The sequence below is a fragment of the Tamandua tetradactyla genome, chromosome 2 (genome assembly GCF_023851605.1).
Source record: "Tamandua tetradactyla isolate mTamTet1 chromosome 2, mTamTet1.pri, whole genome shotgun sequence".
NCBI classification, from domain to species: Eukaryota; Metazoa; Chordata; class Mammalia; order Pilosa; family Myrmecophagidae; genus Tamandua; species Tamandua tetradactyla.
In genome coordinates, this window is record NC_135328.1 from 176,633,239 (window position 1) to 176,650,859 (window position 17,621).

A 17,621-nucleotide genomic window follows, 5' to 3' on the forward strand; every position below is an offset into this window, starting at 1 on the left:
TAAATGAAAAATAAATCTTTATTGTGTTAAATTGCTGGAAATATGGAGACAATTCATTACAGAAATTAATTTGCTGTAAAAGTATACCATTTTTATATTAAGACACATACATACATAAATATTATATATATTTTCAAACATACATACGTACCCCAAAACATACATACCAAATACATTAGACTGTATGCCAATGTCAGGGAAAAGAATGAGAATGGGGATTGGGGATCAATAGAAGAAAATGAAACCAGAAAGGATCCAGTATCAGCTGATGATGAGAGTTCACCATGCTTTGAGAAACATAGTCTGACTACCAAGAAATAAAAAATAATAATTTAAAAAGGAGACAACTAATGTACTCTTTCGAGAGAGCTCAGGCTAGTTTGCTGGGAGTAAAATTATCTTCTGCCTTGAGGAACAGGAGCATGGAAGGATCTGGAGAAGAGGCAATATTGAGGACAGAGAATGCTGGAAACCCTCCCCCTTTCGCCACTCCTCTCTCTTGTTGCAGGGATGGCCACAGGCCTGAAAGTGTTCCTGTAGGAAGTGAGAATTTCTCCCAAGTCTTCACCCTTGGCTTTCCCGGGTGGTGATGGTGCAGAAGACACTTGCTGTTCTCCAAGTGTGGAGCCTGAACTTGGCTACCTGCCACCACCCCTCACTGCAGGGGTAAGGAAGACTAGACAAAGCACAGAGGCTCATTCTGGATACATCCTCCCACCCACCCCCCATCACTGCCCACAGTAGCCTACATAATTTTTCCACCCCACACCCCCAAAAAAGATGCACATATCTTAATCCCCAGAACTTGTAAATATGTAAAATGAACTTTGCAGATACAATTAAATTAAACATCTTGAGATAAGGGGATTATCCTGGATTTCAGTGAGTCCAATGTAATAACAAGAGTCCCTATAAGAGGCAGGCAATAGAATTATGCAGAGAAGATGTAAAGATGGAAGTAGAGGTCAGAAAGGAGAGAAGATGCTATGCTGCTAACTTTGAAGATGGAAGGGGCCACAAACCACGGAATGCAAGCAGCCTCTAGACGGTGGAAGAGGCAAGGAAACAGACTCTTGCTAGAGTCTCCAGAAGAAAAGTAGTTCTGCCAACACCTTGATTTTTAGTCTAGTGAAACGGACTTTGGACTTCTGGCTTCCAGAACCTTAAAATATAAATTCACTTTGCTTTAAGCCACCAAGTTTGTGGTAATTTATTACAGCAGCTATAGGAAACTAGTATATTGCCACTGCTACTGGGCAGCAGTTACCTGTCCTCCTAGAAGAGGAAGGTCTGTGTGTGAGTGGAGCAGTTGGATGGAGTGGAGCAGGTGATCAGAGATTTCCTGGAAATCTGGGCTGGCACACTGACCTAGGTCATTTATGACCAGCTCATTTATTATCTATATGACCCTAACCAAATTACTTAATCTGAGTCTCAGTTACAATTCATTGTTAACAATGTATTAGTTCATACACTGCTCATAGGATTGCTGAGAATTAAATAGGATGGTTTAAATCATCTCATTTGTAAATTATCTGCGACCCACTCACTTGCTGCTTTTTTTTTTATAAGGCACATCTCCTTGTGTTTATACATGCCCATTCATTCCTCCATTCATTCAACAGTTGTTATGGAAGAAGTAGTGCCTGGCACCCTGAGCATACAGAGTGAGCTCGTAGTCCACTACAATCCCCAAGCCTTTCTCGTTGAACTGTTATTGAGCTCCCGGTCAATCCAGAGTCCAAACCACCACCCCACTTCTAAACGTAGGCCCTTATACTTACCCAACCTATGGTCTCCTGCTTCCTTTTTCATTTCTTTTCTCGTCTCATGCCTTCTTGATGGATCCAGCCCAGCCAGCACCACCCCTTTTTCTTCCAGGCATAGATGCTGCAGCTGCCATAAGCAATCTCATCCCTGCCTTCACCCTAAGCACTGACAAAATCCTGCTTAAAGTGCAGTCAGCTCCCTCTGCTCAAACTTTCAACAGCCCCCTTTCATCTCATTCTCTCTTGTCTGTCTGCATCTCTCTCCCTAATTCTACCTTCTCCTTCTTTGAGCCCCAATAGTTCCTCCCTGTGACGCAGAAAGGGCTATGCAGGTAGAGGAACCAAGGGTATGTGTTTACTGGGATTCCTGGGCTTCTCTAACACTGAAATGGAGCAAAGGTATGAAGACAGGAGACCTAGGAGTGCCCAGGCAGCCCCACTCACCTACCTCTGCAGTTCCTCTACATCCTCAGTTACTATCCAACTGGACCTGTGGAATTCCCCAACTCCACTGGACCCATATGGATTTCCTAATCTCACAGTTTCCCACCCTCAGTCTTAACTTCCAGGTTTCTTAGGGAATGGAAATGGTAAGCTCTGCGCCCACCGTATCTGAGTCTTCTAGTCCCTTTCTCTCTTCTCAGGAAAAACTGTTGGTCCAGAGTGGATTTTCCTCGTTTCTGCCATCCACAACAGTGCACCCTTCACCCACTCCTGGCCCAGGGTTCTCTTTCCTCAGAACCGGTAACTCTTTCTCTAAAGATTGAGCTGCCTCTCTATGGTGGCATGAGAACCCGAACATTAAAACAGGAGGAAAATCATTTTTAGTCCCTTCGGTTTTGGGTGGTTTGGGCCAAGTGGCAGCAGTCTGGCTAAGTAGATGGGGCCCTGGACAGGTAAGGAGGCTCTCTAACTTGGGCATCGCCATGATTTATAATGGGTGACCCTGAGCAAGTCTCTACCCAATCTGGGCCTCAGTCTCCCCATTGGGCATAGGGGACTGGTCTTCTGAAAGGCTGTATTTGAGCTTGGAGGTTCCAACCAGCAACCCCTGGCAACAGTGCATAATAACCACAAGAGGGCAGGCAACTTCTTTAGCTCAAAGGTATGTGAGCCACCAAAAGGAATATTGAGGCTTCCAAGAGAACTCAAGGGCACATTCAAATTGGCAACAGAGAAGGGATTAGATCAGGGTATTTGAATTTCCAGCAAGAGGGGAGGTCAGGAGCCCCAGGACCAGGACTGATAAGAAGACTGGTGAGCAGCAGAGAGGCTGAGAATATATTTTGGAAATTTTCATCACTTCCAGGGAAAGGGAGGAGGGAGAAGGATCTTTAGGGAAGAACCACAGCCCCAGAAGGACTGAGGTAGTAGTTGCAGAACAAGAGTTGAAGGGTTTAGGGGAGGTGGAGATGATCAGCTTCACTTTCTCTGTCCAGCACGGAATTTAAAGTAGAGAGATTGCTGGAGTTATTACAGTTATTTGGGGAAGACACCTCCCATCTCTGAGCTCATCTCAGAGCCCCAAGGGCACATTGAATAGCCAAGGACCACCTGACATCCTTTTCCCTCCTTTGTGCTTTCCAGTGTTTTAGTTTCAGGAAAGATAGGAACCGAGACAGTTACATAGAGCTCAAAAGGTTAATCTCGAAGAATTCATTCTCTAACATCAGCTACCGCCCTTGTTCCCACCCCCACGCCCCCACCCCCGGGTCTGTCTCTCCCTGAGCCCCAGGTTGGCAGCTTCCCTGAATTCCTTCTTTGGTGTAATTCACTAGGACCCTGGGACCCATGCCATCAGAGCCAGTCCCCAGTTACCTCCTCAGATCCCAGGAGACTGGGCTTGCTCTAAGGGAGGAAAGAAGGGCTTTTCCCCCACTCCCTTCCCCCTCCCAGGATGTGGGCCCTGGGACCAAAGAGCCTCTGTCTTTCTTGCCATACCCTCATTGTTGTCCAGACAAAGGGATTCCTGTGTCCCAGCCTCCGTCAGGCATCCTTGTGACTAAACGGTGGTAGGCTTGGGGCAGGGTGGGGGAAGAAGGATCACAAAGTAAAAGAAGAAGTCCCCTCCCCCCATCTGATACACTCTTAGAGGTGGGAAAAAGCCCGGCCTTATTTCTCCCTCGGGCTTCTCAGAGATAGGGAGATATGGTTGGAACTTATCTGCATATAAAAGGCCTAACGGCCCAACAGGAAGATGAGAAGGTGTGGAAACAAAGACTGAAGCTCCTGGCAGGCAGATTTGGGAACCAGAATATAAGAATGGGGACAGGGAATGGTGGTAGGGGAGGGCCAGACAGCATTTATTAAGAGAGGGGGCCCCCCACCCCCCCACCCCCAGCTTCCCTTTCTATACGCAAAGGGACAGGAGGACTGGCATAAAGAAAGTGAGACCCTCTAGGATAAAATGAGAACACTCTAAAAAGTAAGAACCTTTTTGAAAAGAAGTGCAAACAGCTGACAGAAAGTGAGAAATTTTCTGCCGGGAATGGCGAAGTGTTCTCACTCACAAGAAGTAATGGTTTTTGGCAATGGATGGTGAAGATGGCAACACAATATTATGAACAAAATTAATACCACTGAACTGTATCAAGTGGTTAAAATGGGAAATGTTATGTTGAAAGAAGTAATGGTATGGTCTCATTTAGCAGTAGGGGCTCAGGTACACCCCTCCTGATTTTTCACAGCCACCCAAGGATCTAGAAGGCAGAAAACAGGAAGTGACATCACTCAGCAGACAGGAAGAGGTGGTTCTGCCAATCCCAAAGGCTTCTGGGAGGTTCAGTCCATGGAGGGTTAACCCTGACCTCCATGTCCTTCCTTAATCCTCCATCATGGCCAGGATGGGGGCCAAAGCTCCTAGACGTTGGGCGAGGTAATTACACTCCTGTCTCTTTACCAACAATCCCCCAGGGATCGAAATTCTTCAAATCCTTACCTAGTGGAGGGGGGTGGGGGATACCAGGAGCCACCACGCAAGCCTCTAGAGTTGATGTCTCTGTGACAATCGCTTTAAGGGTAAAGGCAAGAGACTTCCCAGGGACTAGGGGGATGGTGTGTTCAGGTTTCCATGGTAACCATGGAGTTATGATTTCCATGCAGGCTCTTCCTAGTCCCAAACCGAGGGAGGGTAAGTTTTGAGGGAGACCAGGACCTAGTGATGAGAGAAGCCACAGGAGTACAAAAGGGTGAAAATGTTACAAGAAGGTCACATCATCCTGGCACTGCCCCCAGTACCAGTGAGCCTCAAAGCCCAGCTTGGCACTCTCGTCCTCCGGTGGTTCAGGTGGTTTGTTTTGGTGGCCCTCCCCTGAGGGCTTCCACCCAACCCTCAAGGCCCCTAGCCTGGCTGTTGTCAGGTCCACTTCAGTCCTGGCCCTCTCCCCACTGGACAAAACCTTTGACCAGTCCATCTCGGGCCGGGGAACCCCAGGGGGGCCCTGTTCATCCAGCTCACTGGGGGCCACTGTGTCCAGGAAGCTGCCAATGGAGACGCTGTCCAGTCGGTCAGCGGAGCTGGTATCTGGAAGGCTGTCCCAGCTGCCCCGCCTTGAGCGACCAGGACTCCCACCTGTCAGGCTATATTGGCTGCTGGTGAGGCTGCTGCAGTGGCTGGTCAACGTTCCCCGCTCCTCCAACAGCCAGCGCACTGCCTCGATGCCCTCGTTCAAGGTCACCAGCTGCTGCAGGATCTTCACATCAATGGCTCGGAGGTAAGCCTGGGAGAGTGGGAGAAGGGATCAGCCCTGGGTTCTGGACCACTGATTCCCTCAATATTTCCAGCAGCCCTGACCTTCAGGCCTAATCAGCTATACTTCACTTTCAAGCAGCATGGAAATAGAATGGTTTGGAGTGTGAGCTTTAGAAGCAGACAGACTGCTGTTTAAAATCCCAGCACTACCACTATAAAATTGCAGACAATCTTTTCCTCTTCTTAGAGCCTCAGTCTCCTTTGTATAAAATAGGGCTAAATCACTGACTTCACAGGACAGCTGTGAGGATTTTGAGATACTGTCTGTTAAGTACTTAGCACAGTGCGTGGTACAGGGTAAGATTTCAGTAAATGTTAAGTATTAAAATTTAGTCCTACTGAACTTTGAACCTCATATTTAGGACACTATTGAACAGAGATCCAGATTCACTAGTACGATTTACAGTCAAAGAACAGCTTGATAAGGGACCAGGCAGTAATCAAGATGTAGACCGGGCTAAAAGAAGGTCTGACCTGGGGAAGCAAGAGGGAGCTGATTTGGCTCCAGCCTCTTCAGGGTGTTGACACGCAAGTACTGAAGGAGGGAAGGGCTGGCCAGAGCTTAGGAGGGTCAGAATCCCACTGGATGGGGACTTGGCTTCCTTCCATCCACTCCAGTCTCCCTGTCTGTACTGGGAGTACAGGGTTTACTGGGTAATTTCAAAGGTCGCTTCCAGCTTGTATGCAAGGAGTTGCCTTATATGCAATGAGGCACAAATCTGCATCTGTTCCTTCCCTTCTCAAGATCCTTTAGGGGTTTGGTACCGTGCTTAGAAAATAAAATCTAAACACTTTAGCAGATGCCATTCAAAAGCCTGTCATAATATGGCTTTAACCCATCTCTCTAGATTCACCCTGTGAACCCAAGGCCCTGTCATATATGTCTTTTTTTTTTTTTAGTTTTTTTGTTTTATTTTATATACAAAACTAACACTGTTTCCTTAGTCAGGTAGATATCTTGAAAGATCAAGGAAGATCACTTAGTCCAACTTGATGAATCCTATATCCTTTGCAGACTGATAGAAACATTGGTGGCACATACTGAGGTTGTGTTTCCAGATCAGACTATGCTGGTTTGTGGCAAGAATGGGAATCCTGGCCAAATTTTCGTGGAGAGCTCCAGTACAGCTACTAGTGACCCATCTTGCTTTCAGGGATGCAATGAGGAAAAGGAATACATGTCTTTTTAAAATTTAGTTTTATTTAGTTTTAATTTTAATCAAAGTAATAGATCCACCCAGGGTAAAGAGGTAAATAGTTGTAGAAATTTATAATAAAAAGTAAGTTTCCCCATCCTAGTCCTAACTTCACCTCCCAGAGACAACTACTTTTAGTTGTTTAGCTGTTTCTTTTGGTATTTACCTTCTTATGTCCAAATAACATGTTAATATTGCTACTGCCTGATTTTTAAGTTTTAGGCATTTTCTATTGACTTCCCACACTATAGAAGGTTAAGGAGTTAACTCTTTCATCTCACTTTCCACTCCGCTACCACATAGCCACCCCTCCCATCTCTCTATACTTCCAATATATGCAATAAAATTAATTATTTAGTGTTTATCTTACTAGGATTTGGAAATGCTATTCACAGCTAAGCCATGAGGTTTACTGATTACTTTTTTTTGGTATGCTGTATGGTGGGGATACATTTCATTATTTTTTCCATGTGAATATCCCACTATTGTAGCACCATTTGTTGAATTTTTCTGTTTGTTTGTTTTGTTTTTTGGGAAGTGCATGGACCGGGAATTGAACCCAGTTCTCCCACATGGCAGGTGAGAATTCTACCACTGAACTACCTTTGCACCCCGATTACTTTTTATTTCTTAAAATTTCTTGTTTCTGTTTGAGATTTTTTGTCAGTAGGGCTTAATTTGCTATACAGTAATTATTAAGTCATCTACACACTCTCTCACAAATGTCTAAATTTCCTAAATTGAAAGCATTTTAGTGCTTCAAAAGCATCACCTATCTAGTCCATCTTCTAGAAGCATCTCTTTAGGAGCTTTTTGAGCAGCTCCAATCTGTCCCTGCTGCACAGCTGTCCTCCAGTGATCTCTCTTCACCATCATTTTGGGAATTCTCTCTGCCTCCCTCTGAGTTGGATCCCCTGTTTCCTGGATTCCATGTCATCCTCTCTCATTTTGTCTTACTTCATTTGGATGGCGTGCCTCCTCCAGTAGCTTCTGGAGAAAGAGTGCATAGGATATAAATTTGATGTGGCTTTCCATGTTTAAAAGTGTTATTATTCCATCCTCACACCGTTGAAAGTTTGGCTGGATGTAAAATTCTAGACTGAAAATATTTTTTCCTTAGAATTTAAAGCATTGTTCCACTATCTTCTAATTTCCAATGTTACACTTAAAACGTCTGTGCTGGTTTGAAAGGAAGTGTGCCCCCTAAGAAAAGCCATGTTTTAATATAAGTCCCATTTCATAAGGTAGAATAATCTCTATTCAGCACCATATGTTTGAAACTGTGATTGGATCATCTCCCTGGTTGACGTGATTTAGTCAAGAATGGTTGTTAAACTGGATTAGGGGATGACATGTCTCCACCCATTTGAGTGGGTCTTGATTAGTTTCTGAAATCCTATAAAAGAGGAAATATTTTGGAGAAGGAGAGATTCAGAGAGAGCAGAGAATGCTGCAACACTACAAAGCAGAGAGTCCACCAGCCAGCGACCTTTGGAGATGAAGAAGGAAGATGCCTCCCAGGGAGCTTCATGAAATAGGAAGCCAGGAGAGAAAGCTAGCAGATGACGCCGTGTTCGCCATGTGCCCTTCCAGCTGAGAGAGAAGCCCTGACTGTGTTCGCCATGTGCCTTCTCACTTGAAAGAGAAACCCTGAACTTCATCGGCCTTCTTGAACCAAGGTATCTTTCCCTAGATGCCTTTGATTGGACATTTCTTTAGACATGTTTTAATTGGGACAGTTTCTTGGCCTTAGAACTGTAAACTTGCAACTCATTAAATTCTCCCTTTTAAAAGCCATTCCATTTCTGGTATATTGCATTCCAGCAGCTAGCAAACTAGAACAACGTCTGTTGCCATTCTTATTCACAACTCCTGTATGTGATCATTTTCCCCCTTTCTGGAAGATTTCAGGATCTTCTCTTTGTTTCCATTTTCTAAAATTTCACACTAATTTGCCACTTGACGGACTCTTTTAATCTGTAAACTCATGTCCTTCAATCTGGAAAAAATGATTTCATTAATGATTATTTAGTGACTGTTTTTCTGTTCTGTCTGGAAATCCTATTATTTGGATAGCGCATCTCTTAGACTTTTTTTCTCTTCCATCTTTTCCTACATCTGCTATAGTTTCAAAAAGATTTCATTGTTATCAACCCTTCTACTGAGCTTTTACTTTTCTTTTTTTTTCCTATCATATTTTTATTTTCAAAGTTGTTTCTAGTTCTCTGAATGTTTCCTTCTTTACAGCTTTATTTTTCTTCTTCATCACTGCAATAATATCTCTTATCTTTTTAAGGATATAATCAATGATTTTTTGGGGGGGGGGGGGGGGTGGATGGTCCAGGACTCAAACCCAGGTCTCTTACATGAAAGGCGAGCATTCTACCTCTGCGTCACCACTGCACCTTCTGATCAATGATTTTTATAAGTTCTCATCTCCCTGTATTACCGTCATTTGATTCAAGTTGTTTTGTTTTTTTTTCTGTTTGTTTAGTTCTATATCTTTAAGGTTGAAGGGTCTCATCAGATGTCTAATGATTTTGAGCTATCTGCTCACACTTCAGAATGGGGCTCTAAAAAAAAGGTGATTGGAAACGTTGTGCACGTGTGAGGCTTGCCAACCTTGATCCTCACCACAGGGTGATCTGGCTGGGCTGGTTGATTAGGGAAGGCCTGAAGTCAGTATCTTTTAATTTAAAAAAAAATTTTTTTTATTGGGCTCATCAAATTCCCCAGAAAAGAATCTTGCAGCCACCCATCTAGACTGTATAATATAATCAAGGCAGCAATTCCGGGAGCCAAGTAGGGGAGTAGGCTGGGAGGGGCATTTCATAATAGTTAGTATATTTTTTTACTTAATCCCTCTTGCCCTTAACTGTGCTTTGTGTTTCCCAATCCAGAGACTTTCTGCTTTATTATTCCCCAAACGTATACCTCCAGTCTTCTGCTAGGATGAAGGAGTGGCTGGTGCCTGGTTGCATAGTTAGGGAAGGGATCTTAAAATATGATGATCTCTCTCTCTCTTTCTCTCATTTCCACCTTCCCTCTTCCCTTTCCAAGAAAGCCATCGCAACCCATTTTATTATTTTATAAAGGAATAAAAGGAAACATGATGTTTTCTCTGGAGGCTAGTTGAAAAATCAGTCAAAAGTTAATTATACCAGATAGTAATTAAAATCATATAATTTAAAATCTAATTGTCTGCTGCTTGGATAATTCCTTATATAACAATAACAACATTAATAATTCGAGACTCTGTCGAGACTCTGTCTTGCCCCACTGCTATAAGTCTGGCCCCTTCCTCATACTTCAGAGGATTCTGGAACCAGGTCAGTCAAGGAGGGTGCCTAAGTGTCTTAGTTATAATGTCACAGCTTCTTAAGGCACCCTCCACAACATCCTACAAATACTTCCGGTCACTATTTCTCTGGTCTCATTTTTTTTAAAAATTGTGGTAACATATATTTAACATAAAATTTACCATTTTAACAATTTTTAAGTGTACAATCAGTGGCATTAATTGCTTTTATAATGTTGTGCTACCATCACCACCTTTTATCACTAAAACTTTTTCATCATCCCAAACAGAAACTTTTTTTTTTTTATTAATTAAAAAAAAAATTAAGTAACAACATTTAGAAATCATTCCATTCTACATATGCAATCAGTAATTCTTAATATCATCACATAGGTGTATGGTCATCATTTCTTAGTACATATGCATCGATTTAGAGAAAGAAATAGCAAGACAACAGAAAAAGAAATAAAATGATAATATAGAGAGAAAATAAAAATAAAAAGTACAAAAATACATAAGAAAGAAAAACTATAGCTCAGATGCAGCTTCATTCAGTGTTTTAACATAATTACATTACAATTAGGTAGTATTGTGCTGACCATTTTTTTTTTTTTTTAGAAATCATACCATTCTACATATGCAATCAGTAATTCTTAACATCATCACATAGATGCATGATCATCGTTTCTTAGTACATTTGCATCAGTTTAGAAGAACTAGCAATATAACCGGAAAAGATATAGAATGTTAATATAGAGAAAAAAAATAAAAGTAATAATAGTGATATTACAAAACAAAACAAAACAAAAACCTATAGCTCGGATGCAGCTTCATTCAGTGTTTTAACATGATTACTTTACAATTAGGTATTATTGTGCTGTCCATTTTTGAGTTTTTGTATCTAGTCCTATTGCACAGTCTGTATCCCATCAGCTCCAATTACCCATTATCTTACCCTGTTTCTAACTCCTGCTGGACTCTGTTACCAATGACATATTCCAAATTTATTCTCAAGTGTCGATTCACATCATTGGGACCATACAGTATTTGTCTTTTAGTTTTTGGCTAGACTCACTCAGCATAATGTTCTCTAGGTCCATCCATGTTATTACATGCTTCATAAGTTTATCCTGTCTTAAAGCTGCATAATATTCCATCGTATGTATATACCACAGTTTGTTTAGCCACTCGTCTGTTGATGGACATTTTGGCTGTTTCCATCTCTTTGCAATTGTAAATAACGCTGCTATAAACATTGGTGTGCAAATGTCCGTTTGTGTCTTTGCCCTTAAGTCCTTTGAGTAGATTCCCAGCAATGGTATTGCTGGGTCGTATGGCAATTCTATATTCAGCTTTTTGAGGAACCGCCAAACTGCCTTCCACAGTGGTTGCACCATTTGACATTCCCACCAACAGTGGATAAGTGTGCCTCTTTCTCCGCATCCTCTCCAGCACTTGTCATTTTCTGTTTTGTTGATAATAGCCATTCTGGTGGGTGTGAGATGATATCTCATTGTGGTTTTGATTTGCATTTCTCTAATGGCCAGGGACATTGAGCATCTCTTCATGTGCCTTTTGGCCATTTGTATTTCCTCCTCTGAGAGGTGTCTATTCAAGTCTTTTTCCCATTTTGTAATTGGGTTGGCTGTCTTTTTGTTGTTGAGTTGAACAATCTCATTATAAATTCTGGATACTAGACCTTTATCTGATATGTCGTTTCCAAATATTGATTCCCAATGTGTAGGCTGTCTTTCTACTTTCTTGATGAAGTTCTTTGATGCACCAAACAGAAACTCTTTAATAACTTCCCATTTTCCCTCCCCTCAGAAGTTACTAGACTAGTAACCTCCAGCTTACTCTTTGTCTCAAAGAATTCACTTATTCTAAATATTCTGTGTAAGTGGAATCATACAATATTTGTCCTTTTGTATGTCTTATTTCACTTAGTGTGATGTTTTCAGGGCTTATCCATGTGGTAGCATGTATCAGAACTTCATTCCATACATTCCTTTTATGGTTGAACAGTATTCTGTTGTATGGATATATCACATTTCCTCTATCCATTCATCTGTTGATGGGCCCTTGGGTTCTTTCTACCTTTTGGCTATTATGAATAATGCTGCTATGAACACTGGTGTACAAATATCTGCTTGAGTCCCTGCTTTCACTTCTTTGGAGCATGTCTCTAGGAGTGGAACTGCTGGGTCATACAGTAATTCTGTGTTTAACTTTCTGAGGAATCACTACTTTCCACAGCAGCTGCACCATTTTACATTTCCATCAACAATGTATAAGTTCCAACTTCTCTACATCCTCACCAATACTTATTATTTTCAGTTGTAGGGTTTTTGCTTTTGTTTTAATGATAACGATCCTAGTGAGTGTGAAGTGGTATCTCATTATAGTTTTGGTTTGCATTTCCCTAATAACTAATAACTAATGATGATGTCTTTTCATGTGCATATTATCCATCTGTATCATTTCTTTGGAGAAATCTCTTTGCAAGTGTTTTGCCCAATTTTTAATTGGGTTCTTTGTCTTTTTGTTGTTGAGTTAATATAATTAGGAGATTTAACCTTTACCAGATATATGATCTAAAACTATATTCTCCCAATCTGTTGGTTGTTTTTTCACTTTCTTGATAATGTCCTTTTCTTTTGTTGCTTCTAATGTCAGTGTTATATCTAATAATCCATTGGTTGTAAATTGTAGCAATTTTCCCCTATGCTTTCTTCTAAAAGTTTATAGTTTTAGCTCTTATATTTAGGTTCTTAATCCAAAAATTAGTTCATTTTTGCATATGGTGTGAGGTAGGGGTCCACTTTCTTTCTCTTTTTTTGCATGTGGATATCCAGTTTTCCCAGCACCATTTGTTGAAGAAATTATTCTTTTCACATTCAGTGGACTTGGCATTTTGTCAAAAATCAATTGGTTATAAATGAGTGAGTTTATTTCTAGACTCCCAATTCTATTCCATTGGTCTAAATATCTGTCCTTATACCTATGCCACATTATTTTGAGTACTTCAGGCTTGTGGTAAATTTTGAAATTGGGAGGTATGAATCCTCTTACTGTTCTTCTTTTTAAAGATGGTTTTGGTTATTTGGAGCCCCTTACCATTTTATGATTGGCTTAGACTATGAGTCTTAAACAGAATGTTTTCATCCACACTCACACTCCCAGTTCCAGAAATATCTGGTGCTTTCAATTCCTGAGACCTCTGAGGTTGCTTTTCAGCTTTTGCCATTGCTGGCTTGGGATTCAGCTTTTTGGGGGGGAGTCTACTAAGTTAGTTACCACTGTTCCTTCTGCTTTTCAGCTTATAACATCTTGTCCCTATCATCGTCTCCTATAATCTTATAAAAGGCTTCATGCCTTTTAAAATAATCCATTTACTAGCTTTTGAGTGGAGTTTCAGAAGGGAAAGTAACAAAATACATGTATTTAATCTGCCACCTTGAACTGGAATTCCCACTGACTTTATCCATTCTTCAGGGCCCTGCTCAAATGCTACTCCTCTAAGAAGTCTTTTCTACCCTTTCCCAACATGGAATGAATCCATTCAGTCATGGAACAAATATTTATTGAGTGTTCCTTATAGGTCTGGTATTGTTTTAGACAAATGAAGAAACACACCCTTTCTTGCCCTCAGAGGGTTCACAGTTTGATGGGTAAGATAAGACATTGAAGCAAGCTCTTAAAATTCAGTGTTATAAAAGCTAGTGGAAATAATTGCTACACAGACAGCTATGGATACCTAGAGACCCATAACCTAGGGGAGGTCAGAAATGGCTTCCTAGGATAAAGGGCATGAGCTGAGACTTGAAGGTTAAGTAGGACTTAGCTAGGTAAAGAGGTGGAGAGGCATCCCACCCAGTGGAAAAAAGAATGTACCCACCTCCAATTCAAAGTGAACTTTCCAGAGCACAAACCCAACCATGCCACTTCTCTGGGTGTTCCAACAGCACCTATCTTTCTGTCCTAGGGTTGCTACTGTCTCCCTCCTTCCCCAATCCAGACTGTAAGTCTCCTAAGAGCAGGTCCTGCCTAAATCAATTCTGGTAGTCTAGGCTTGGATAGATCAGATTCAGTTCTATGATTCTCTTGCCTTTACTATCCTTTGCCCTTCTAGTGGTCCCTAGGGTTCAGTGGGCTGAATTTTGCTGTATTGATGGGAAATGAATCTGAGAAGCAGATTCAAAGATCCTATGACACTGGAATTCCTTGACTGTGACAGCATCAGCCCCAGAATAGAAGGCAAAGGTTTCTTGCCAGAAAAAGAAACTTATTTCATACCATCTCTTTGGAAACAGAGAAGATAAACAGCTCATGAGAGATGAAACCTCAAAGGCTACTCCAACCCAATTCTCTTCCCAGGGAGATTCAGGCTTTCTATCCTTCCTCTCAACATATACACCTCAGGCTCTCTGCCCAGCTCTGGAGTATGCCTCTCTCATTGCTTCATCCAAATCAGGCCTTGGGGTAAAGCCTGGAGCTCCACTCCCCACTTCCAGCTCCTTGATATTGGATTGAGATTCTCAGGCTCTTGTCATTAAAAGGACCCTTAGAGATCATATGGTTCCACACCCCTTTCCACCCCCACCCCCAGGTCCCCAGAAAAATTGAGGCTGAGAAAGGGACAGGGTCCTGCTCAAGATCATAAAGTGATTCAAGAGCGGAGCCAGGACTTGAACCCCTGCCTTCCCCTTCCTTTCCTAAAGCTTTGCCTCAAACTGCTCTGTGGTGGTGGGTTGTCATAGCAACAGTTATTTGGGTGGGAGGACTACGGGGTGGAGAATTGCCATCCCCCCCCCACCTCCCCTACCACCAGCCACAAATATCACTCAACCCCTGAGTGGGGGAGAGAAACCAGAGGGAAGAAACCTAAAGGCAGGGCTGACCTTAACCTCAAGGGCAAGCCTGACTCCTCCCAGCAAGGAGAGCTGGGAGAAGGACAACTGAAGGACAGTCCTTAGAGGGCTTGGCTCAGTCCTGCTACTAGTGGCTCCATGGAGAACCCCCTGTTCCACCACTGTCCTTCCTGGGCCCAAGACAGTGGGCAAGGCAGAGTGCCAGAAGAGATCAATGACATCCTGGCCTGAGGAGGGAGAAAGTAATGGGGTAGGGATCTGTGAGTACATGTAGAGGATCTCTCCTTGTTCTGACCCCTAGAAGGCTCCCTCCCTTGTGCCCTTCACAGGCAGCCTCAGGCCCCAGGTCAGGCTGAGTCAAGAATACAGCAAGAAAAAAAATCAGAAGTTAAATGTATCCCTAAAAAAGTTCACCTTCAAAGGCAGAAAAGAGAGCCAGAGAGACTAGGTACAGCTTCTCCACTGACTTCCTGTGGGAGCTCTCTTAACACCTCCAAGCATATTTCTACATCTGTGAGATGGGGAAAATAATGACTATTTTTCTCACTTCAATGACATAATGTGTTTTAAAGTGTCTGACCCAAAGCAGGTCTTAACGATAAAGATGTAAATTGTAGTCAGATTATCTGGATTCAAATCCTAGCTCTGCTTTTTTACTTTTTGTATGACCTCGGACAGTTCCTTAACCTCTCTGTGCCTCAATTTCTTCATCTATAAATTATTTTCCTCATAAGGCTTTTGTGAGGATTAAGAGAATATATTATAGAGTGTATTTTCAAAGCAGGGTATTCTAAGTAGGCTCTTTCTAGGCCTCAAGCTCCAGTTTGTATGATAAGGCAACACCAGCCCCCACTTAGGTGAGCAGTCACAGTCCTGCTCTAGAGCATTTGGCACTCACCCCCAACCTTCAAGGCCAAGTGCACATTTGGCATTCAAGTGGAGCCTTCCCTGACTGCTCCGCCCACAAGGTTCTCCTCCCAGCCTCTCAGGAAGCCCTGGAGCCCTGGGCTCTCCTCCCTACCTCCCTCACAGCCAGGCCTGGCACAGAGGAGGGCGCACAGTGGGGCTCCAGGAAGACTTATTAGCTGACAAACTCACTGTGAGTTTCTGGTTCTGGGCCAGGGAGCAGCCGGCAATTCCTCAGGTTATTAGAACTGGCTATGAAGTAGTGGCAGGTGTAAATCATTCCCTTCACCTCAGTCTCTTCACCGGAATCAAAGCCCTAGGTGTCCTTTTGGCTCAGAACATCTAGACTGCAGCACCATGGAAGGGGGGGGGTGCCTGTTTCCTCCTTTTCTCCCCAAGGAGGAACAGATGGAATCCAAATATCCAGTGCACCCCCGGGAAGAAGACTAGTCAGGTGAGGAACTGACACTGATGGGTGTGCCTAATCTTTGTCTGCTATGGTTCTGGGAACTTTCAGATATTTTATGCCTGGATGGCAGAATGATTTTAGTGCCCCCTGGTCCTGGCAGTTTTCAGTAGATGTGTGTCTCACCCAAATTTTCTTTTGTACTGAATCCTGTCGTAAACACTTGGGCCTCAACTGAACCAAATTCGGTCCTGGTCCTGAAAAAGCTCCTAGTTTGCAGGGAAGAAGAACCTAGTTGCCCTGTAATGCAACTAGGGGGGGACAGAGGTGTGCAGTGCCAGGTTCTCAGTTGTCTCCCTGCCCTGACCTCCCCACTCCCAATTATTTGGCGGAAAAACTTCCTAGGTTGTGCCTCCCACCTCAAGTCCTGGGAACCCACCAACATCCCACCCACCCTTGGGGGACAATTAATGGAAGTCACCCTACCTCCGCCCCGCGGGTTTTACAGATTAACCTGGGAAGCATCCAGAGGAGTAAGGTGCGGAGTTTTAACTCCTTCCTCTCCAGCCCACTCCGGGGGCGTCAGTCCGTTCTTTCCAGCCCTAAACCGGGGACTCCGACGCCCTGGCCCGTGGAGGTAACACTCACCAGCTCCATCCTCAGCTTCATGATCTTGTCCCCCAAGCCGTGGCCCAAGCTAGGCGCTCCTGGGAGCAGCAGGGCGCCAGCGGTCCCCGGCTCCCACTCGCCTCGCAGCCCGCGGAGAAGCCCTTCAGGGGTCTTCCTGCCCACCTTGCTCTCCACGTCTCGTAGGTCAGGCGTCTGGGACTCTGCGGTCCCCTCCATACGGGCCCAAGCCTGTGCGGGGCTGGGCGACCGGACGCCGGGGTCCCGCTCCCGGGGGTCTTCCTTTCCCCGCCGCCACTGCAGAGCGGAGCAGAACGGGTGGGTCCCCGCCCGCGCGGCGCACAGGCGGAGGAGGGCGCCGTACCGCTCAGAAAAGCCGCGCAGAGCCTTTTCTGAGAGCCGCGCACAGTCTATTCCAGGGCTGCGCACACACCCTCTAGCTCAGGAATGCGCTAGGAGAGCTCAGCGCCTTCTCCCCACTCTGCCACTGAATCTAAACAGGCACACATCAGGCGCCCAGTAAATGTTTGGAGCTTGATGAACAGTGGTAGCAGAGGACTGCAGAGAGTTTTGAAAGGCTTCCTGGGGTAGAAGAGTTGGTAGAAAATAGCGGCTAGAATTTAGCTAATCACTGACACGCGCGGGCACACACATATACACACACCAATTTCAGCTCCTCCTTAGACAGGAGGAGCAGAAACTAAAGTCCTTCTGCCCAGCGGCAGGCAACCAGTGTTGAAGCTTTAGTGCTCTGCATGGGCCAGATCACACCAGATCTTGTAGACTGGTGTTCCCTA

The 17,621-nt window shown here is 43.8% G+C and overlaps 2 protein-coding genes and 1 pseudogene across 2 annotated transcripts in view; 1 reads left to right on the plus strand and 2 right to left on the minus strand.

Annotated features, from left to right (window-relative positions):
• LURAP1 (leucine rich adaptor protein 1) lies at positions 1 to 17,472 on the minus strand. Its single transcript, XM_077149796.1, has 2 exons — positions 16,846 to 17,472; positions 1 to 5,488 (listed from the first exon to the last, which is right to left on the minus strand). Exons 1-2 carry the CDS (start codon positions 17,041 to 17,043, stop codon positions 4,967 to 4,969), a joined length of 720 nt encoding a protein of 239 aa, XP_077005911.1. The 5' UTR covers positions 17,044 to 17,472; the 3' UTR covers positions 1 to 4,966.
• The window catches only part of POMGNT1 (protein O-linked mannose N-acetylglucosaminyltransferase 1 (beta 1,2-)), a 25,518-nt gene continuing 12,411 nt past the window's right edge, over positions 4,515 to 17,621 (plus strand). Inside the window, exons 1-2 of the mRNA XM_077149794.1 lie at positions 4,515 to 4,644; positions 5,246 to 5,482. The gene's annotated coding sequence lies outside the window, so the exon portion shown is untranslated. The remainder of the gene's footprint in view (positions 4,645 to 5,245; positions 5,483 to 17,621) is intronic.
• LOC143674301 (small ribosomal subunit protein uS14 pseudogene) lies at positions 5,517 to 6,663 on the minus strand (annotated as a pseudogene).

What these genes read in the sequence shown, in the direction of transcription:
- LURAP1 (XM_077149796.1), bottom strand. Translation starts at nt 17,043, where the DNA reads ATGGAGGGGACCGCAGAGTCCCAGACGCCTGACCTACGAGACGTGGAG. An exon ending in TGAAGCTGAGGATGGAGCTG is followed by an intron (nt 5,489 to 16,845) that starts GTGAGTGTTACC and finishes CCACTCTCCCAG; the next exon opens with GCTTACCTCCGAGCCATTGA.